We start from the raw sequence: 23057 nt of genomic DNA, 5'->3' as shown, positions 1-23057 counted from the left end.
CCAAAACGCAGGTGGATTTGGAAGGGGTCTCGTGGTTGCCCAAATATGGCATGGACGTCGCCAACCTTCCTTTTTCATTTCTTAAAGATGGCAATGTGTAATAACCGTCACTTAAGCCCCGCCCGCCATTTTCAATTGGCCGCCATGTTTTCAATGGGCGCCCATTTGGAAATGGCAATGCACATATGTTCAATGTATAGGGAACCAATGTGTAGAGGAGAAGAGAGAAAGGCTTACAAAATTTTGAATCTTTCTATTACCTTTGTTTAGTTTCTAAATATTATTTAAACTCTTTCAAAAGTAAATTTATTCATTAGAGAGACATACTCGTGCTACTTTAAAAAAAGTAATGCTATTACTCGGGAGATTCTCTCCTAAGCTAAGGTAGAATTTGACCTACCACTCCATCTGTGCCTCCGCACTTCGCCTCCTCAACACCCCCTCTATCTCAACCTACTAGTCCCCCTCCCTCCCACACCAGCACGAAACCTTCCCTTTTGCATCAGGTGAAAACAACGCAGAGCTTCGTTGATTGTTGGTCTGTGAACGCTTGAGAGAGAGAGAGAGAGGGAGAGAGGATTCGTGGTACAATGGGAGGAGAGGTCCTACTGCCATCCACTATGGCAAAGAGAGGATGCACAGCAACGGGGCGCGCAAACAAGGGAGAAGAGGTGCTACTACCGTCGACTATGGAAAACAGAGGACGTACATGCACCAAATCAGGTTGGCATTAGAGGAATCGACATGCAGCAGCACATACGAAAGCAAAGGAGGTCCATCCGAGAGCGAGAGAGAGAGAGAGAGAGAGAGAGAGAGAGAGAGAGAGAGAGAGAGAGAGAGAGAGAGAGAGAGAGAGAGAGGCAATCGCATGAGAGCTGATGCGAGAGCTGCCAGTTCTTTCTGGAAAGAACACTCACTAGGCCTAGGAGTCCCAAAATAGAGAGAGAGAGAGAGAGAGAGAGAGAGAGAGAGAGAGAGAGAGAGAGTCGTTGTCGGACATAGAATCTGCAAAAGATTCTGCATAGTTTTATTTCTCAAAATCGTAGGTACATACTCTTTCAAAAGTAAATTTATTCATTAGAGAGATTCTCACCTTGTTCCCTTTGTACCCCACCCCCATTCCCTCCAGCTACATGACTTTGCTTGTGCGAGAGAGAGAGAGAGAGAGAGAGAGAGAGAGAGAGAGAGAGACTTCCCCCCTCATTCGCTTTACCAGCATTGGTGGCCAAATCTAGAAAAAGCTCAGCAGCTGGCATAATGAGATAAACGAACGAGAGAGAGAGAAGAGAGAGAGAATCTTCAAAAATTTCTTGTCTTTTTTGGTTTAGCCCAGTCTCTCTAGACCAAAGAGTGTAAGTGCTTTCGGAGAAAGGGTCGGTTTTTCCATTGTCAATGCGGACATCCTTTGGGTCCTCAAATTTAAGGGTTCATGACTTCCTTTTCACGTTTTTGTTTTAAAATGTCTTTCTTAAGTTTGTAAATTGTCCCTTGGTTTTAAGTTTGTAAATTGTGGCTCCGTTAGGAGCCGTAAGGATTTCTTTTCCTTTTTTTTGTTTGTCAGCAAGCCTTCACCTCTCACCTTATCGTATGAAGGTAAAAATTTTCATGAGTATGTATTAGAAGGGCTTGTTTAAAAATTGTCCTTCTATAAATCGGCCTCAAGCTCACAATTATATATTTCTTGGTGACTTTTTAATACAATCACTCACAATTGTGAGTTTTGCACCATATATATATTTATTTATTTATTTATTTTAAAGGGGAATAAAATAGGTTGCCTGCCAATGGAAGGGGAGTACTTAATATGTCCATCTAATTTAGAAAACATGAACATGCCAAAAGTAATATGTAAAATAGTAGCCTTTCTCGTCTTCATGTATTTCCAAAATTCTAGTGAACTCGTAAATGCAAAATCACTTATATTGTTCATCAAAACATGCTTCTCTCATATATATATATATTACACCAAACATGTTGCTAAGTTACAAAGATTGACTCTGTAATTTAATAGCAAGCTTTGTCAACATAAGGGCAAGATGAAACAATGCTCTTCCATAGGGAAGGGTACTACTTTTGAGTGCATGTCTTTTGGAAGAATAGCGAACCCTTCAAATCCGAACACTGACTTGGTCTAGCTGCACGATTTGGGCAAGGGGTTCCAACTTGGGAGTATTTCTTCTCTTGTGGACATCAATCTCTACCAATTCGTTTCCGCCAGCACAATGGTGCAAAATAAAAAGGGAAAGAAAATTCCCTCCCACTTAACCATACCACATGTGTGAAATATCACAAGAAGATTTAGAAGTTTTCTCGTGTAGGAAAACGGAGTCTTTTCAAGTGTTTTTCATACAATGCATAACATCATGAGCTTATGCTCGAGAGGCACCACATACCTAGCTAGGTACCATTGGGGGTAGGGGACCACCGGCCCCCCCACCGGGGTCCCCTGCCCCCAATCGTACCTAGCTAGGTATGCGGTGCCTCCCTCACACAAGCTCATGATGTTGAGGTTAGTCGCAATGTGGGAATTATTGTGAGAATTTGTCCAAAACTTCTTGTGTATAGACCTGGTCCTGTGTATAAAGCTGATTTACGTCTCAAAAAATTACAGTGAAGGTCACCTTTGAGTGAACAATCTCTCTCTTCGAAAAACCTTTTGGTTTACTAAAAAAGGGACCTTGGCATTGTTATTCTAAATAGCAACTAATGTTGTGCTTTAGGGTTAGATTTGGCATGCGAAAGCGAAGCTCCATTAGAGAAGTAGCCTATTGTAGCATATGGGAAGCCATCTTTGCAAGATTATGTGCAGAGCTACCTTTCCTTTTGCTTCTATTTATTGTCACTTTTGAAAGATTGTCATAACTCATAGGCCATAACTTGTCCATGTCTGTCAGCATTTTTTTGTCAAGCAATGCTCCAAAATAACCTAGGTTTAATCCCCCCTACAAAATTTAAATTTTACCACTAAATTTTAGATTTGAAGGTGATAAAACCTACAAAGTTTAGAGAATTTGTTGTAAAACCCTTCAAATATACTCAATTTACCTCTTTAAATTTCCATTGTGTAGGTTTTTCAAGTATTTGAACATTTTGATCAATGTTGTTAAGATTTCTAGAAAATAACACTGACGGTCAATTATCTATGACTAGTCTGCAAGCTCTCTCTCTCTCTCTCTCTCTCTCTCTCTCTCTCTCTCTCTGAGCTGCCAGTGGGGACACAAGGAGGGAGGGGCTGTCGGAATCCCTTCCCCCTTTATACATAGTACAGATTGCAAGAACATACTATGCAATGATCTCACAATTCTTGCCACATAAGCTCAAATCTGATGCATTTTAAATTTGTTCAATAATTCAAGAAAATTGGCTGGCCTATTTCTCTCAGAAAATACAATATCCTTTGGTCGAAATTGTCAAGGCCTCTGTCTGGCTTTGTTCGATTGTTTGAATTTCGGAAAAATTCAAATAAGAGTTTGAAACTTCAAAAAAATATTCCTTTTTAATAAGGGATCTTGCATGTCAAAAATACATTGTCACCCCAAGAGAAGGAAACTAAGACAATTGTATCCACCATGAGCAAAAATGTAACTCTGTGGAGATGGCTTGGAAGGACAAAGTAGTACTAAATTATTAATGAACGAGAGTTTCTCACAAAAATACTTTTGTGGGTGCCACTGTTCAGTTTAAAAATGCTAAAGCACACAAAAATTAATTATTCCCCTCAATTCTCGATTTTGTGACAGCAATACTAATTATCAAAGTGGCCACGGTCGCTCAAACCCATTAACACGTGGTGTTTTTTCCGTGCAAAAGTGCTTTGAAGTGTTTGAGAACCCCATTTCATTTTACTAATCCATCAGATTACAAGTTTTGTGCAACAATTGAGCAAACATAATCGTCAAAAATTAATTGACGTTAAGCAGAAATTACTTCAAACACGCCACATCTAATGCAACCTTTCATTGATGCAATGCTTGAAAAAAGCTCTTGTTTGGTGTAGCTATGAGATTGAGAGGGAGGAAGCCTTAGGGCCAATGTTAAAGAACAAAGTCAGTGTCTTGACTGGGTAATTAAGTCAACTCATTGCAATGTACAAGTGGTCATATATTCACATAAATATAGATATATGTCTTTTTGCATCCACACAACACATCCACTTGCAATTTCAGTGTTTGAAGGGGAAAAAACATTTTCATAAACATACCTAATTTGTTTTTATGCCTCACCTAGAAGGAGATTTTACAAAATTGGCCATAATTCTACTATTTTTACTGTAATTTTGTGGAAGATTTAAGAGGATTTTCTCCCTTTCCTCTTCCTCTTAATGGACATTATTTCATTTCTAGAAAGCACATGTAAACTGAGACACATTTTTCCCGAACATTCTTTCCACATCTTCAATCGACATATTGGGGTATGTACCTAGACGAATCAATGATACACCCTAACTCACCTTCAAAGAAAGTGCACGGTATAGACTCATGGTATATCCATAAGACAAAATAACCATCAGCTCCATCGTTCATAATACTGACAAAACACTGCAACATTCCCACCATCCTACAAAGGCTGGCTAATGGTAAACCATACAAAGGCTCGGTAATGGTAAAATGAGCTGCCCTTTTACCATGGTAGCCATCGAGGTGCTTAAGCAAAGGCCTTTGACATCCTGTCAGTATCTTGGAGTGCCCACATTAATGGATATGTTGGATATGGGCCTAATAATCAAAATTCAAGCTACTTTCTCTAGCTTTGGTCGCCTTAAAAGCTTTAGGGAGCAATCAAGAAGAGAGAGAGAAACGTGTTGAGGTCAACATACAAGGTCATTACCAAAATGACAATGCTCTTGTCACAATGTGATACAATGGAAAAACAAAGACATTCTCATAACGTCCCATTATATCTTATGAAGGAATGCTTTCATCATCGTGACTAGGGTGTTTGCAAGTCAGAATCAAACCTTATTCAACTTCTTCCACCAATACAACAACATAATTGCTAGTGAATCTATTACCGAAAGCTAGCAATTCAGACAGTCTAACCACAAACTTCTTGCGATTCCTAATGGATCACCACTCATCACAAATTTTCCCCCGAGCAAGAAGCAAGCTCAAGCAATGTTGCAACAAAGCTCATTTCCATGAACAATGAAGTGGTCAATAAGACATTAGTACGATCTTTTGTACTTGAAGAGCATACACAAGAATCCGATTATTTCTAGTAAATTTATTTCCATTGTGAAAAGCTTGGAATTTAATCCATCCAAGGATCTTTTGGATGAGCATACCAGGCTAGATCAACAAGAATATTTATTATCCATGAAGAAAGGAGCACCACAATTTGCATTAAAAAGGAAGCAAGAAAAAATAAGCCACTTATAAAGGCATTGAGAAAGAAGCTTCTTTGCGGACATCACGCGAGAAAGGGAAATTCAATCTAAAATATGGAGGGTATTTTTGAGTCCAAAAATTAAAGTGCGTGACCTTTCCATGGTGCAATTACATGTGGCTAGAGAAAGTCTCCACGACTAGGGGGTAATATTCATCAATCAAATTGTAATGTAGTTTATCAAAGTTAAAATCTTTAGGAATTTCAATATAGACAATCCTTTCCTTGAGCATCACAAGGTAGACGAGGCATAGGATTGCTATCCTCCCTGACAAAGTGCCCCGATTAGCACCAAACTAAGAATATAAAACAGCAACCAACCGTACTCTCCTCTCCACCTTGCAAAATCAGCAGCAGATCACAAACTCCTCGATTTGTCATTCCATGAATCTAATACCCCTCTTTGACACTTCCCAGTTGTCCATTTCAAACCCTGAAGCAATGAAGCCCATTCATCTTCCAAATGGAAACATGTCAATGTGGCAGCGCACAAATGACACGAAACCATAGTATTGTGGTGCATTACTGCCAGCAGTCTCTACCCGAACACTCTCTCTCTCTCTCTCTCTCTCTCTCTCTCTGAGAGAAGCAGGAGTGGAAGGAGAAGCAAGAGGCCAACAGCCAGCACAAAGGAGTACCCACATTCAAACCAAAGGCACCCTCATTGACAGGGCGATTGATCTTAGGAAATCGAGACGACCACACGACCGAGATGCAGAAGCACACTTCACCAGAGGAGACTACAACAAAGGATTAGAAGCATTCTAGCCAGACACCCAGAATGCTCCTAAGAAGTTTATTTATTTAATACTTTGTATTTAGTTTTTCACATTTATTTTCACACTTTCACACTTTTCACACTCAGTACTTTAGTACTAAGGTACCCAGACATTGTAACAGATTCACCACTTTTGTATCAGTTTGGTCTCATAGGTCATTCTGGCCTTTTGAAGGCGTTAATATAACATTTCATTTCATTTCATTTCTCTCTCTCTCTCTCTCTCTCTCTCTCTCTCTCTCTCTCTCTCTCTCTCTCTCTATCCCCCTGAGAGATATCATTGACACAGAGAAGGTCAATGAGCCTGACATTTCACTGAACATGACACTACTTGTTTCTTGTTGTCATGGACTCTTCGAGGGTTATATGTCATGTTCAGTTGTTGCTTGCAACAACTATCCACATTTGCTTAAACTCCTTACTGAGTACTCTACTAACCGGTTGCAGTGGCTGTTTTGTGTAATTTGCTCCATTTGCCACTCTTCCAGCTTGATAATTGCTTGCATGCCATGTCAGCTACAGATACATAACCATGTTGTGCCTCATCAGCCCAAGGTGATAATTCACACCTTATAACTTTCACAATGCCGTAGGGACTGTTGGCTTTTGTAGGACTGCGTCGGACGTTTCGTTTGCCAAATTGCAAGGGAAGGTGTGGTTGTCACGAGCCGGGCACCACGTGCCAACGGAAAAGAACAGACTAAGCAGACTTTTAGCACTTCAATAACTGAACTGAAAGAGAGAGCACATGCGACACGGAGTGGCGGAATTCCACCCCAAAGAGTACTGTCCCCCTTTCGGTATTTCTTTATATTACTTGAGCTCGGTACAATGCCAATACTCACGCTTTGCACCTTCACCCAGAAGTGTGCCAGAGAATGAGCCCTCTGCACATATTTAAATTTTAAAGGCACTAGGCCTTGGAATGCAGTTACATGAAAAGCATTAAACTCAAAAGCATCTGGTCTTCAAAAGCTGCTGCCCAAAGCTACTCGACGTAAATCACGGAAATCCGTACACCTGCCACGTCATCAGCTCTCTGTGTGTGTATGTGTGGGCTTGCTTTATTTTTAATGCTTTTATGTTACTTGGCCCCATCGGACGGGGTCCCATAAGTTGGTGGGAACTCTTCTTTTAAAAAAAGGCCACTCGGCAAGACTTTGTAAGTCTGTAAAACTTCTTCTGCTACTTTGCCTTCTCCTGCTTCTTCTTCTTAGGGTTTAGGCCCCTCGGCCCGGATCTGTAGGTTGGCTCTATTCTTCAGTGGCTTGACACGTCAGCAATTTGTGACAACCCCCCTTCTTGAAAGAAAGTAATCGTCCGCGATTAAAGCATATTTGCAAAACAACTCAAGTTAGCTCAAAAAAAATTCGGAGGGTCATTCCGAGAAACAATCAATTTTCTCATTCCAAATCGGAGCTCTTGATTTCCTGGGTCGTCGGCTTCCCAAAAGAATCTCATCCAAAAAGGAATATTCAGTGATTGGCACATCACAATGCAACACAAATGCTCACATATGCATGTTACTTGGACACAACAAACAACGCCGCTGAGCACTCCTCCGAGACGGACAGTCTGCGGTATAAAGCTACTCAACAACTACCTCGTCATTCCCCCCAGATAACCTAAAAAGGTCCAAGCCATGAGTTCAGAGGACTAGTACAACCAACGCTCCCCAGACCGCAGTCTGCATCGCTTGGAGGTTCAAGCATACAACCAAAGGCTCCTCAGACATCCCGTCAACGTCGTTCAGAGGTTTTCCAGCATATAACGAAACGCTTCTCAGACATCCCGTCTGAGTCGTTCCGAGGTTCAGACAATACCAAAACAGCATTTCTCACTACTCCACCCGGGAGTAAATTAGCAATCAATGAAACTAGTATTTAAAACTAGAGTCAAACAGTTCAAATCGACACCAAGACAGGTTTAAATCAGAGACCATCCATTTCAAACAAATTTCAAACAATACTTCCTCAAACAAAGTTCAAAAATATCTAACAACTCGAAAATTCATTCAGGTTTTTGTTTGGACAGCCGAACTTTGAGCACGACTGGCTTGTCCTTCTGCATCAAGGTAATGGTTTGGTTCCGAATGTGGAGAATTGCATCATTGTTCTTGTGCCAAGGCATGCCCAAGAGAACGTTGCAATTGCCCGACTTCATAATGTGGAAATCGGCTTTTTCATGATAATCTTGGATAGTCATTGGAAGAGCACCAATGAGCAGTACCACTTTCTAAGTTTGCCCCGTGGCTAGCTCAGCTTCCACCCTCTACATCATAATCAAAGTGCATCTGTTTCAAGAATTCTGGATCGATGACGTTCTTTGTAGCTCCGAGGTCGAAGAAAATAAGGGCTTTCAAGCCGTTGACTTTTGCCATATGCTCGACATAATTCATTTGTACTTCCAAGGCGTATGCCATAGATAGCAGGGACTAGTCCAATAGCGGGTCTAGCTCTCTTAGCTAGAGGTGGCCCTGCAGATCGTTCTGTTGTGGGAGCAGAAGGTTGCTCTAAAGAGGTCGAGGCTCGCTCAGAACATGTAGTGAATGTATGCCCTGTTTGAAAACATTCGAAGCATCGGGCGTCTTGTAAAAGGGTTTCTCGATGACGTTGTGTCATACGAGGCCTATGAGGTTGGGTTTCACGAGACTCCCAAGAATTTGTTCGTTGTTGCCAAGAGGTTTGGTTGGTGGCCATTGGCCAGAGTTGGTTTTGTGGAAAACTCCAACTTTCACTTCATCAGTTGGAAGCCAACCGCGGCATGGTCCGTAAGTTCTTGCATGGTTGAGACTTGCTTGGAAAGACAATATTCCTACAACGGTGATGGTAGTCCAATGGTCTATTGCTCGCATTAGTCCTCCAAGGAAATGAACTTAAAGAAGGACACCGGAAGGTAGACGTTGAGAAACCTTTGGTTATAGTCGTCCATGGTCTCTGTGACAAGCATTTCAAGTTGCCCCATTCTGCCAAGATCCGAACTTCAAAGAGAGAAGTCATATAACTGCATGCAAATATTGTCTTGAAAGCTTGCCAGGTCCTTGGAGCATGCCGTTGCGTCGCGATGGAACTCCACCACTGCATGGCATTATCTTTAAGAAATCCCGCTACTCCAGAAATTTTGGATTCTTCTGTATAGTTTCCCAAAGCATAGATGTTGTCGAATTGCAGTAGGAATTGCAATGCTTTCTTCTGACCTTTCATCCCAGAAAAGGTGAAAAATTTGACTGGCGTACCACAATCCTTGAAATCTTTTGGTTGGTAAGACGCGTATCCCGTGTACGGATAATAAGGGTATCCATATGGGCTCCAACCATTGTAGCCTGGTGACGGTGGTGGTGGGGGGGTAGGGGCAACGGGGGTGGCAAAGGCAGTTGCACAGGATCCGGGTCACATGGCTGCACCATATTCCTAAAGGCTCCCAGATTAGAACAAGCAGCTGGGAAGGTTGCCGATTAAAAGCTCTCGTACTTTCTAGTGCAAGAGGAGATACCACTTGAGGCATCAAAGGGGGTACCATGTAATTCAAAAACTGTTGAAAACTTTGCAGCATCGGAAGGTTCTGCTGAATGTCGCGAAGCTCGTCGAGGAGAAATTGCAAGTATTCTTTTGAATCCATGAACGCCATGTCTTGGGTTCTTTATAGCTTATGCCCTGTAAGACAGAGCGGTGAAGACGAGAGCGCACCCGATGCGCGATGAAGTAAGGCTGGGAGTGGCTTAGAGGTCCGGGGTCGGGACACAAAGATTCTTCAAACAAAATTCCACTAGACTTTGGAAGCGCCAGTTTGCTTTGTCTGCTCTTTGGTGGGATTGGTATGCTTTCAAAAAAGCACACGCCTAAAGCTCTGATACCACTGTCACGAGACGGGCACCACGTGCCAACGGAAAAGAACAGACTACACAGACTTTTAGCACTTCAATAACAAGAACTGAAAAGAGAGCACACGCGACATGTAGTGGCGGAATTCCACCCTAGAGACTCAGAGAGTACTAGCCCCAAACCTTGGCGCCCCTTTCGATATTTCTTGATATTACTTGAACTCGGTACAATGCAAGTACTCACGCTCTGCACCTTCACCCAGAAGTGTGCCAGAGAATGAGCCCTCGGCACATATTTGAAGGCCCTTGGCCTTGAAAAGCAATTACATGAAAAGAATTAAACTCAAAAGCATCTTGTCTTCAAAAGCTGCCGTACAACGCTGTTCTTGTGGTACCAAGGGATCCCCAAAAGGACGTCACACCCCTCCAGAGACATGATGTAAAAGTCCTCATGCCCTAAATACCCCTAGCAATGCAAAACCGAAGTTTGCCTATGACAGGTATAATGGCAAGATCTCACCTTGGTGCCACTAGAACTGCCTCCATCGATGGTCACATTTCTTTTGGTGTGATTCCAAGCCAAGCCACCAATTTAATCAAGATGAAGTTGGAGGGCCTTTGCTCCTCCATCGAAGAAGATAAGGACTTCTTGACGACCTACTTTGCCCCACGCTCTGCGAAGCTCCATACTCTCATCTATCTGTTCTAGGTTTGTTCCCACGAAATCTAGAACCAGTCTTGCCTTTGTCTTTGCTTTCTTTGTACGCTCCTCTGCCACCTTAGAACTCTCTCGTCTGTCCTCTGCTTGATCTTTTGACGCTTTGTTAGGACACTTTGCGAGAATGTGCCCCTGCTCTCCACATCCGTAGCACTTGCCCTCTTTGTAGTACTCAGTACGTTGCTTAACTGGCAGTCTCAGGCCAGTTGGCTTCTTCTTATGTTGTTTCCTCTTCTTTGTTATTGTTGAATGGTGTTTGCCCCCGTTGAGCGGACACTTGCCTGTCCGCCGAGGTACGTAAGGATGCTAGCATGCATACCAAAGCCTTGCTTGGCATGACCCATAAGTCTCTGAATGGAGTCGGACTTCTTTTGTAGGCAGTAGCATCGTATTTCTTTGGGTAACCCACAACAAAACCGCTCAACTTGTTGCTTGAAAGTAATTTTCTTGAAAGAAGCAGTTGGTAGGAAAGTATCCCAAGAGGTCTGGCAATGGTCGTCCAAGGTATCTCCTTAGTCACTCTCAGATGATTCCAAGCTCTGATCACATCCTCTTCGTATTCTTCTGTGAGCCAAGCAGAAATGAAGATGTGATTGAATTTTAACCACTTTGTAGACGTTTCCTTGCACGAAAGTAAGGTCGACCACCATGTCTGTGTCAAAGTCGACGATGCGGAAGCATAGAGACCAAGAAGAGTGAGCGAGGAGAGAGAGAGAGAGAGAGAGAGAGAGAGAGAGAGAGAGAGAGAGAGAGAGTCTCTTGAACCAATCAACCTTGGCAATGAATAGTTGAATATGTAATACAATGGAGGCAAGGGGTTGCATATATACCAACCTCAGTAACTTGCCCTACCCAAACTTTGACAAATAAGTAAAATAAATACCTGAAAGCCAAAATAAATAATGGGTTCACATTGGGCAGTTCACTTGAGATGCAAAAACTCTAACACCCTCTCTTCAGCTCATAGTAGACATAGATAGTGAGACCAAGTCGAGGAAGAAGCTACCATGGACACCCCAGCAACACCGGTCATGCTGGATACACCTCTGATTTGCTACCCTCAACTTTGTACCTTAGAAGAATGCCATCTTGAGCATTGGTTGCCTTTTAGAACATTTGAACTATAGATCACACTACGTCCAAAAATCCCCATTCGTGAACTGTAAACACATCATGTCCAAAAAATAATACTCCAAGATAATGAACTGTGGAGCACATCTTGTCCATGATTCGACCAACAACAATGGATTGGTGCACTCATCCATAGTGTTTTAGATATATCTGATTGGTTCCTGCGAGATGCATTTGCCTTGAACTCCGACCTATAGGTTCAAACACCGATAACTTAAACTCCAACACAAGGGTCCAAATTATTACATGGAGCACTTCTTGCCCCTCTCTGCCACTCACAAGCCTCTCTCTAGCTGAAGCTAGTGGCGGCACCAATCTCCATGTGACTAGAAGGCGGGAGTCCGTGTCATTGTAGTCACCACCACACTAGCAGCCTCTTTGATGTCCTTCCCTAAGTCACTATCACTCCTTTCCTCCTGATGCTTGCTTTTACCTTTGTCCTTTGTAGAATCTATGTCTTTGCCTTTGGATCTGCAATCCTTAGCTAAATGACCCACAATTGTAACAATGGTTCTTGATCTTCTTTCTCGAATCTGAAGCAGCAAGTGCTTCACCACCTTTCTCAAAAATCTGAATTTTGCCTTGAGTTATCAACACGGCTTCCTCCTCGATGAGAAAAGAGCTGAGATCATCAAATTCTAGCTTTTCCTTCCTAGACACCGTTTCATACGCCTTAGGCAACTTCGCTAGAACAAAGAAGCTAACTGAGTACTCGTCAATGCACTTTTCATAGCCAATAGTTGATCATGAATAACTTTAGCTTTCATAAGAAATGATTGCATGGAACTTCCTCGTGGATACTGGATGGTAAATAACTATCCAAGAAGGGTGACTACTCGCATCGTAGAATCAAGATAAAACATTCGGACGAGCTTTAACCACATGTCGTTGGCAGTCTTCAAAATCAGCATGGCTGAAGAAATGTCCTTTGTAACAGATTCCGCAATGGCCTACATTGCCTTTGCATTAGCCGCATCCCAATCGCCACATGATTTGAGATATTCGTCCTCTTGAAGGATAGTGTACCTGTTGTTGAGATCCCTCGTGGGGTGAGGCTCCGAGCCGTTGACAATATCCCATAAGCCTTTCCGTGAGAATGGAGTCGCATGATCAAATTCCAATGAGCGTAGTTATTGCCGTTCAATTTGTCGTTAGCGCTCGAGCAAAGGGGGGGGGGGGGGGGGTTCTAAAGTTGCAAGATCTGGAAGTAGGGAAGCCTTCTCGCACTTAAGGGTGGCCGCAAAATCTCCAAGTTGATCCACTCCCCTGCACAAAGAGCTCCACAAAGTGGGCTCCACGCTTTGCTTTTGCAGGATTGCTCCGCAAAAAGGTGCTTTGACGCCCCTCTATTGAGATATAGAGAAGACACTTACCACTTGACCTCGACACATCGTATCACTTGCCAACACAGGCGCATCTACATGGACTTAGGGAGAGGATCTTCAATCTCTTCTTGGACAAGTTGTCACAAACTAGTGACGTGGCTGCTCATTACACACACACCCGCCCTGCTGAAAACTTGGCTGGCGTGGCAGCTGCAGTGTACGGAAACCCGCAAAACCTGGCGCATTTCGCGAGAAGGCTGACGTGGCACTGGTTGTACGGAAGTCCGTGTTTTTCGGCGCTTTTTACGGCAGTTCTCGCAACTTTTGGCTACGTGAAACTCTACGCAAGAGAGAGAGAGAGAGCCTTAATTTTAAGTTTTGCTTTATTTTGCCAAGCAATGGCTTGAGAGAGAAAAAAAGATAGCTTTATTTTTTAAGTGCTTTTAATTGGCATCTTTTGGGGCTCTGCTTTTAGAATCCCTTGTAAACCTTTATATTAGTGGCTTGGGCTCCCACTTCTCAGAGCATCTAGACGTAGAGTCTTGAGAGTGTGACCCAACCACTCCCGTGTACTTTGTGCAATAGATTAATACAAAAAGAAATACCGAAAGGGGCGCCAGTCTTTGGGGCCAATATCTCTAGGCACGGGACTCCGTCGGACCGTGTCGAATCAATTGTGAACTGTGAATTGTTTTGAAGTGAATTCCTGTCGTGTCGTGGTAGAATCTTGACTTGGTCTATCCAAGTCTGTTAGTGGTATCAGAGCGCGGCCGATATCTCTTCTACCGGAAAATCCGATCATTTCTACGTGGCACTTATGGATTCAGACAGAGATCAATCGACTTCCTCTGCATCTGGAGATGCGGGAAGAGATCACGAAGAAGATTCTCACAAGGAGTATGGCCCGCCTCGGCCTACTCAGGCGGAGACTGAAGAGATGGAGCATCGACAATTGATTGACATTGCAACAAAGATGATGTTAAATTTTGAGAAGGACCCGAAATTTGCAAAATTTATGACCCATACCTCCTTCGACGAGGTGTACGCACAGTGGCGGCAAACCACAAAACCACCCCTCAAACCGGCACTCAAGAAACCTTCTACTCCAAGGATGTTTACTAAGCAAGAATTAGAAGAGGTGGTTGATACACGGATTTCTCAGCTTTTTGACGCGAAGAACAAAGTTGAAAAGCACGACAAAAAGCAGAAGAAAGGAACTGACTTCCCGGGGTTATTTGGATCGTCAATCTGCTTTTGCCTTGGCAAGAAAGCCAAAGAGCATGTCCGATTTGAAGGAGTATCCAGTTCTTCTTCTTCTTCGTCTTTTGACAATTCTTCTAGCTCTTCGGACTCAAGCGAAGAAGACAGAAAAGGGAAAAAGCGAAGCAAAAAGCAAAGCTTCGAAAAGGGCAAGAAAAAGGCAAAAAAGCCTAGATTTCGCCGAGTTTCTGACAATTCTACAGAGGACTCATCTTCAGACAGATTGGACTCCGATGATCAAAGATTGTCACGTGACACATCCAACCCTATGTGTCCGTGGACAAGCTTCAACATGACCAGGGTTCAGTTCAATCAAGTCAAACTAGAATAGGAAGAGATCTGGCACTTTTGTGAGTCTGTTCGCAGACCGTACATGTCCAGACACTTAGATTAGATGCATATTCTCTGGTTGCACACAACATGACCGTCAAATTTCCATCAAAACCCATCAGGAGCATTTTTACAGTGCATAGACCTATTTTCTCTATTTTTGACATTTTTCACTTATTATTTTTAAGTGACTTTTGTTTGAAAGTAGATAGGGCAAATTTACTAAGTTTGTATAAGTAGAAACCTAAAGCTAGCACTTTCTGGCAGAAGAGACAGCAAGAACTCCGCGTTCAACAGGCAACTTCTCAGCAAGACCCCCATCAGCCAACCTAGCGTTTTTGCATCACAGCAAAGGCCTAGTGTTTTTCACCCATAACCAACCTTGGGGTTTTTGCATGACAGATCACCCTCAGCAACAACAAGAGACTGCAGATCAGCCCTAGCGTTAGCAGATTCCACAGCACCACAGCAGATCAACCCTAGCGTTAGTAGATTCCCCACAGCAGACAGTTCTCAGCCCTAGCGTTTTTGGTTTGCAGATCAGCCTCGGCGTTTTACAGATTCACCGCAACAGAACACCAAGGAACACCAGCGTTTTCAGTTTTCAGCAGTCAGACATCGCATTAAAAGTCCCAAACCTCACACATCTCACCTTCCCGCAACAGATCCTCGCCACACGGTCAAATCCTGCGAAGTTTGTAGTTTCAGCCCGAAAAACGCAGATTTCAGCGTCTGTGTTTTCAGCGCGTCGTCGTCGCATCGTCGTCATCGACATCGTCAGCGACATAGTGTCAAAATTCAGCAGATAAAGATTTGTAGATTTCAGTCCTTAGTATTTTCAGATTTCAGCCCGTCTCGTCGTCGTCCTCATCGCCGTCGACATCGTCGGCAAGTCCAAGCATTGTAGAGATTTGTGCAATCAATACTAGACCGCTCTCGCCATAGAGAGTGGGGCCTTCGGAGGAGGGTTTTACAACGTCTCTGGTGTCGTATTCTCTTCTCTATTTCTCAGTCTCATGCACCTTCATTCACAGTGTCTATTCACTTGGTTTGTGTCCATTGCACTCTCTCACTAAAGGAATGGAAGGCTCTCCCTTCTATAAGTAAAAGGAACCTTGAGCACAATTTGGAGCACTCATCTTGAGCAAAGTTTAACATTCATTCCGCTGCACCTTACACAGATTCTATGCAAAGAAGAAGAATTTCTGTAAAGCCAACCAGTATGACTTTTTGGAGGATAAAAGCAAGAAAGTCTGAGAGTTTAAAGAAGGTGGACAGTCAATTAAATTTGACTCGTTTTCTGGATTTCGAGATGGTTCGAAGGCTTTGGCCTTCATACACCAGTTTGACAAAGCTTTCTCTGGAGGATATTACTCAGAGCACTCCAAGACCAGTTAAATGGCTGAAATTTAAAAGGTTGTTTATTTCTTCCTGGTTGACTCGAGAGTACGAACATGACATACGAACTACTTGGAACCATCTTCAGATAACCAAGAAGGATTCATTGGACGCATACTGCAAGAGATTCTAGAGCTCTTTTCTACGAGCCTCTTCATTTAAGAAGATCTCGTTCAAAGAACAGATTGAGCGGTTTACCTTGGGACTTCCTACAGAGATTTGAGATCACTGCTTAGAGCAAAAGTCAAATTCCATTCAGGAACTGATGAGTCATGCGAAACACGGTTTTGCCATTCATTCATGTAGTTTGACCTACCCCAGATGAAATCATGACACAAAGGACCGAACAGACTTCGAACAATGAAAGTAGAAACAAGAAGAGCAACCCAGAAAAGAAAGAATTTGATCAAAAACTTCCCCCTACAAAAAACCAGAGAAAAACAAAGGATCAATGGTCAGAAACCAAACAAAACTTTCCAAATTAGTTCGGTATTCGCATTCAGTTACCCCAGTGGTAAACTACATGGTTGTCGCCCAATTTGGAGTCCTAGCGGCAATTCTAGTAATTCCCAAATAAAAGCAATGCAAGTCCCAATGGCAATTGACTACTTTGCACATGAAGTTGTGTGTGTGCATGAGAGAGAGAGAGAGAGAGAATTGGGAGTACCATGAGTGTCTCAATAAGCGGCGCAAAAGGGATCATCTCAATGCGGTTGTGGCTGACTACAAGCTTATTCACAGGGTCTTCTCTGATTGCCATATCCATCAGCGGCTCCCTTTCTCTCCAGTCATAATCATCTTGAGCTGTTTTCCTCTCTCTTGAATACTGTTGGCCTGCCGTAGCTTGCCCCATGTCTTTATTTACACAAGCAGCACATAACCTAATGGGTCGAATGACAGGTTATGGGCAAGCATTGGCAAGCATTTGAAGCTTCATGTTACCCATGAGATGGCATATCCTCTCTGCTGAATCGCGCTCCAAACAATATGGCAAGAAGTTTATTGTATCCTCACAGAGACATGAGAGAGAGAGAGAGAGAGAGAGAGGAGAGGAGGAGAAGAGAAAGAACCCATCTCTGCGATTACCTTATTTGAAGCCTCGCACCCCCGCAATATTCTGTGAGGTCAACACGCCACACGGCCTGCAAGTGCTCCACCTTTACTGCATCTCATCCCCACCTTCATATTTTATAGGTCCTCACGCATTAGTATCCATTTTATACTGTAGTCTGTATGGATTATGCATATGTTGTCACTTGCTATGGTATGAAGGGTTGCTTTTTAAATAATAGGGGCAACAAACCTTGGACGTCGGGTGCATGGAATGTACAGTGATTTGCCTAAGCCCTGATAAATCCAAGCTCAGTTTATTCAAGCTGAATTGTCACACTTAAGAAGCATGGAAGACGTGCCCAAACTGGACTGTCCACAAAATACTGTAATTTAATTGCATCTTCCTCTTATAATCCTCAACCTCATAACCATCAATCAAGCTTTAATTGATCTAAAAGTTCTTTATTGAGTGCTATATTTTTGGAATACACTTTGGAAGATTCTAATTTGTATAGCTCCTCAGAACGACTGTGAGATACCTCGCGCAAATTGCCCAAAAACTACACCATTTTGATTTCGATCGAGACAAGTGGTGAGTGACAATTCAGCTTGAATAAACTGACAAATCCTATGTAGCCATTAGTTGTTCAAGGGATGCACTAATGTGCATGGAGATGCAAGAGGCTATTAACGATGTAAGATCAAACCTAGCGTATCCTTTGTTACGTGACAACACATTGCTGAGCAGACAAATGAAAAATTTGTCAGGAATGCATGATGTAGTGGGGATGTAGTTAATTGGAGGGTAGGCAGGAGGGGTTCCAAGAAGAGAAGGAACAAAAATATTGTGTAACACTCATACCAAACTTAAAATTTTATTGGTTCAGAAACGTACACAGCTAAGCAAGAGAACCAGACACAACCACAATCAACGAAAGAGAAATTGGAATTGCAAGGGGGAGAAATGAAATGAATTGTTATATTAAACCATCTTCAAAAGGCCAAAATGACCTATGAGTCGAGACTGACACAATCCTTAATGATCTAATCCAATGGCTAGGTATTAAAATAAAATGAAGTAAGGTGAAAGACTAAAATTAAAAGTCTAAGAATGTCATACTAAAATCATCATTGTCGTTGTCAATTCTTGTGGATGCTCGGCATCGATTTTCTAAGAAAGTATTGCAGTGATCGTCAAAGAGCTTCCTCAATGTCCGTCGTTGTAAGGAGTCGTGGTAAAAGGGGGAAGAGAGATAGCGAAATGAAATGAAATGTAATATTAATCGTCTATAAAAGGCCTATGGGATCAAACTCATACAATCCTTATGAATCTAATCCAATGCCTGGGTACAAAATAAAATGAAGTAAAATACATGGTAAAATGAACATCAATGGCTGAGATGGTCGGCGTCGGCGTTGTCCGAGAAAGTATTATAGCGATCGCTGTAGAGCTTCGTCAATGTCCGCTTTTGTACCTTTTGTACCTTGGGGGGGGGGAGAGAGGGAGAGAGAGAGAGACGGGGGGGTCGTAATCATTTGTTGAAGAACTTCAATAGTGTCCGCTTCTGTAGGTGGTGGTATTGGAAGAGGGAGAGAGTGAGTCTGATGGCGGTTCTCTTGGAAGCTCAAGCGGACGGCTCACTTCTCATATCCAAGACCCTAAGATTAAGCAAGGTCAATTGAATTTGAAAGTTGATGGTAGGTGTTAATAATGGCGTACGATAATTGCAGTCAGAGAGAAAGAGAAAGTGTGATATGGTTTGATTTGAGTGCGTGTGTAGATGTGTGTGTGGGGGGACTATGCCTTAAGGGGCACCAAAAAGTATGAGACTGTGGTGGCTACACAAAAACGAGAGAAAAGGACTGGTTGTAGAGAATTGAAACTCCCCGCTCTGAGTTCTCTGTAAGTTCATCGTGCGCTAACTGAAGCCAAAGGGAGAGTAAGATAGAGATAGAGTGACTATGGTCGCTAGAGAGAGAGAGAGAGAGAGAGAGAGAGAGAGAGAGAGAGAGAGAGAGAGAGAGAGAGAGAGAGTTTTTCAAGGTGTGTTTCTGTGCATGCCTCCCTACAACAAAAAATGGCTGTTGTGTGCATGCGGCATGCCCACCAAAAAGTAGTGAGAACTTCCATTATTGGATGATGGTGAAAATTAAATTGCAAGAAGATAAAAGTAATATTGTAGTTGGGCCGCCAACACCGACTGCATATCGATGAGCGGCTTCGGAGCCAAGCACTAGTGGATGCATGTCGTTGCTATAGCGAGCACTGAGTCTACATGGGAAGGATATTCATTGGCCGTATATTGGTGCCTCTGTTGGCACAGGTTGAGGCAGTTGGTATGGGATCAATTGACGGTGAAGCGTGGTATATCGGGGCTCCATGGTACATCAAATCGTACCAACGGTGTAGATGAGCGGTGTTAAATACAGTGATTGTTTTGTGTACAAAGTATTGCATGGTGAAGCACTGAGGCTACGGCCAACAACACTACTTCGGAGCAAAGTGATTATGGGCACCTGCCTTTTGTGATTGAGAACAATAATTGTTATTGAAGTTACTATAATGTTTTAGTATTACCTTGAGAGATACCCCTCCCCAGGGGTCTATGCACAAAATATACAATTTACACATTTATACAAATTTCAATATACATCAGAGTTGCGGAAGCGTTTGCATAGGGAAGGAGTTCTCAGCGCCCGACCAAGCATGGAGTTTAAGCCATGAGCCCGACTGCATCCAGAGGCACCTAGCGGTTAGTACGACCCCCAAATGGGTGTGATGAATGAAATCCTACTCAAGAACAAAATAACATTGTGGAGGGTGAATATATTTGTACACCGCATTGCAAGAAGAGAGAGAGAGAGAGAGAGAGAGAGAGAGAGAGAGAGAGAGAGAGAGAGAGAGAGAGAGAGAATATAGTGGAGGGTGAAATAGAGTGCATAGAGACATGAGAGAATGACGACAAAGAATCTTTAAATGCCCCATCTAAATGAAACAAGCAACAATATATTAACGCAATGACAAAATTTGAGTATACCATAACATCAAACAGTATATGACAAAATAACTAGCAGAGCAACGGACCCTGTGTAGAGATCGACCGATCCACCCATGCACTTCTGCTCTACTACAGACAGAGATAATTTCACGTCGTCGGGAGCGAACCAAAACACCTCCAACCTACCTGAGCCAAACATAAGCTGAGGCCGCTTCGCCTCCCTCCATGAACTCAAGCTCTGACAGGATCCCAAGTACCAATAGGTGGTAGGGTATCAACACCAACTATACCAGTTTACGTGCCACACCTCTTCGATGCCCAGCACTGGGTGTTTAGGCAAAAAATCCCCGACGCGTTAGCCGTGTAGGTCATTCAAACCTCGACGCAGTAATCGTGTAGATGAGCCTAACAAAAAAGAAGAAGACCTAGCAACACCCCCGATCCAGCAAATCCCCAGGTCAACGACGCTTTTATCTAAGGCTAAGCAATGTAGGTGATCCTAGCCTTGTAGTGACGCTGCCATGAGAAACATAACACGTGAGTCCAATCACAATAGCACTTTCCATATGCACAAACAATCTTTTGCAAGCAATTAGACTATAGAGGGTCTCTACTCTTACACATCTACCATAAACCATCTAGATCACTTCATGATCTAATCCCAAAATCATAAACCATTATCCAATCACATCATACTGGTGAACACTCCACCCAACTCGGGTGAGGCACAACCAATCCTGCATAACCACTTTAGAACATAACATGGTTGCAAAAATTTCGGTAGCATAAACAGATCCCGAAAAAAAAACCAAGAGCCACACTGGCTTCCACCATAAAAATCACAACCATAATCCACAAGGGATCTCAGCCCTTAACCACAAATCATATTCACACTGAACCAACTCCCACACTTGTAGTTTGACATATCCACTACAATTAATCGGAGTCCACACACATGACTCTTAAGACATGAGCTTTTCATGCATAAAATAAGTACGACCAGCAACTAAACATGATATAAAAATCCAATTTTGACAACATCCAACCATGCAAAGTTGATGCATCATATTTGCACTTCACCTCTCTATCACATAGAGCTAGTTTTGACCTAGAAATGTGGAAAGCAATCACACCCATGCACATGAAGCATCCACATCAATCCATAAGGTTCCATACATCATACGTTAACATTTCATCACCATAAACATGATGCAAAACAGCTCCAACATGTCGGTCGACCATAAATCATAACTTCACACAAGCCAAAAACAATTTTTTGCCAGTTTCGGGAGCATGCATAACATGCAAATGGAAGGATTTGACCTCAAACCAATGCATCAAGCTCAGCTACATAATATAGACTAACACGCTATCACATCACTTTACCCATATGATACTCATACAACAAACGGTAACACAAAAAGAAAGTTGCCTTATTCATATCTGCCAGTGCGGTTCGGGTTGACTAACCATATACCCTCATGTGAGTTTATGGACATCTAATAACTGAAATCAGCTCACCAAAATAGACCATATATCATACATAAACAACTCGGTCAACTCCCGACGTCATATGGTACTTCCCCTAGGTAGCACCCCTACACGCGTAGGTAGAACCGGTTACGGAATGATTAATAACTCGCATACCCAAGGTGATAACGGAGATCTAAAGACATTTATCATCAAGTTTAATCAAGCTTTTCAATTGGCTAAGTGGGTTTGCCCATCCGGTGAATCTATATAGTGGTTCTCCAAGGAGCCTGGGGTCCAAAATTTTCATTATGTAGTGGGCAACAAGCTATTTTTTGACCATATCTCTTAACTCGTGCGTTGATTTTCACATGACACCTAAGAGAGAAAATGTTCTAAATGATGTGTTTTATCTTTGGTGTAAAGGGTTCGGGTTGATTCATAACGGTTTGTGAGTTATGACCAAAACAATGTTCCTACCGCTTCTATGACTTGAAACGAAAAGCGCTTTATGCACACACGTAATGATACACACATCGTGTGCATAAATCAGCGGGTTAAACATGATAAAATAATTATGGGGCAACTTTATACATACTCGACAAATCCATACATGCACTCGTACATGAAAAAACAATCATCGAGAGGGTGACTTCAAAAAAAGGAGAGAGAGAGAGAGAGAGAGAGATGATAGTGGAGTTTAGAGCTTCTCACTGTGCTTTAGAATTGATTAGGGGCTGTCGAAAGGCTTCTTGCTTTGCCGCAAGAGAGCGGTGATGAGAGCTACGTAGAGATATTCACCACGAGAGCTTTCGAAGAGCGCGTACACCGTGAAATGAGAGAGGAGATAGTAAGCAAGTAGAGAGAGAGTATCCTTCTTCTTATTCTTCTTCCTATAAACAAGAGAGAAGATCTTATGCATTAGGAGAAACTTGGACTCAATTTTGGGCCCTATAAGAAACGCCAACTCAGCATAGAGAGAGGTAATTATGGAAAATGCAAAAGTTTTTTCTTGGAGTTCTATTTTTCATAGTACATACGTAAAAGTTTTCTCAATCACTTAAATTCATGCTCATACAAAATGCTTTTCGAGAGCCCAACTTAAGTGTACACAAAAATCAATGTCTGTGAATCATAATGAGTGATGTGATGTGCGATGAGAGAAAACACATAAGAGTTGTTTTCAAAGTACAAAAATAATACCATGGATGCATCTGGAAGGTCCAAAAACCTTAGGATAGCTCTTTAAAATGCTTAAATCTGACGTCTCTAGCTCAAGATATAGCATTTTTAAGCCTAGGGCCTCATTAGGTCAGTACCAAGCGAAGATATAGCATTTTTAAGCCTAGGGCCTCATGAGGTCAGTACGAAGCGAATAGAAGCCCTCCTC

The 23057-nt window shown here is 42.6% G+C and overlaps 1 protein-coding gene across 6 annotated transcripts in view; it reads right to left on the bottom strand.

The window, feature by feature from the left end:
• LOC147429564 (protein MICROTUBULE BINDING PROTEIN 2C-like) overlaps window positions 1-17344 on the bottom strand; it is a 44617-nt gene extending 27273 nt beyond the window's left edge. For 3 of the 6 annotated variants that reach the window (XM_086495814.1, XM_086495816.1, XM_086495820.1), the window contains exon 1: window positions 16813-17307. In XM_086495814.1, the coding sequence (XP_086351940.1) occupies window positions 16813-16998 (186 nt within the window). In that variant the 5' untranslated portion in view covers window positions 16999-17307. Of the gene's footprint in view, window positions 1-16812 lie in introns of all 6 variants that reach the window. The other 3 variants (XM_086495811.1, XM_086495813.1, XM_086495812.1) reach the window with 2 other exon arrangements.
• Window positions 17345-23057: the final 5713 nt, after the last annotated feature.

The sequence above is a fragment of the Adiantum capillus-veneris genome, chromosome 22 (assembly GCF_014529385.1).
Source record: "Adiantum capillus-veneris isolate H3 chromosome 22, ASM1452938v2, whole genome shotgun sequence".
NCBI lineage: Eukaryota > Viridiplantae > Streptophyta > Polypodiopsida > Polypodiales > Pteridaceae > Adiantum > Adiantum capillus-veneris.
The sequence above is the reverse complement of the archived record's forward strand: the minus strand, read 5'-3'. Positions and strand labels throughout refer to the sequence as shown.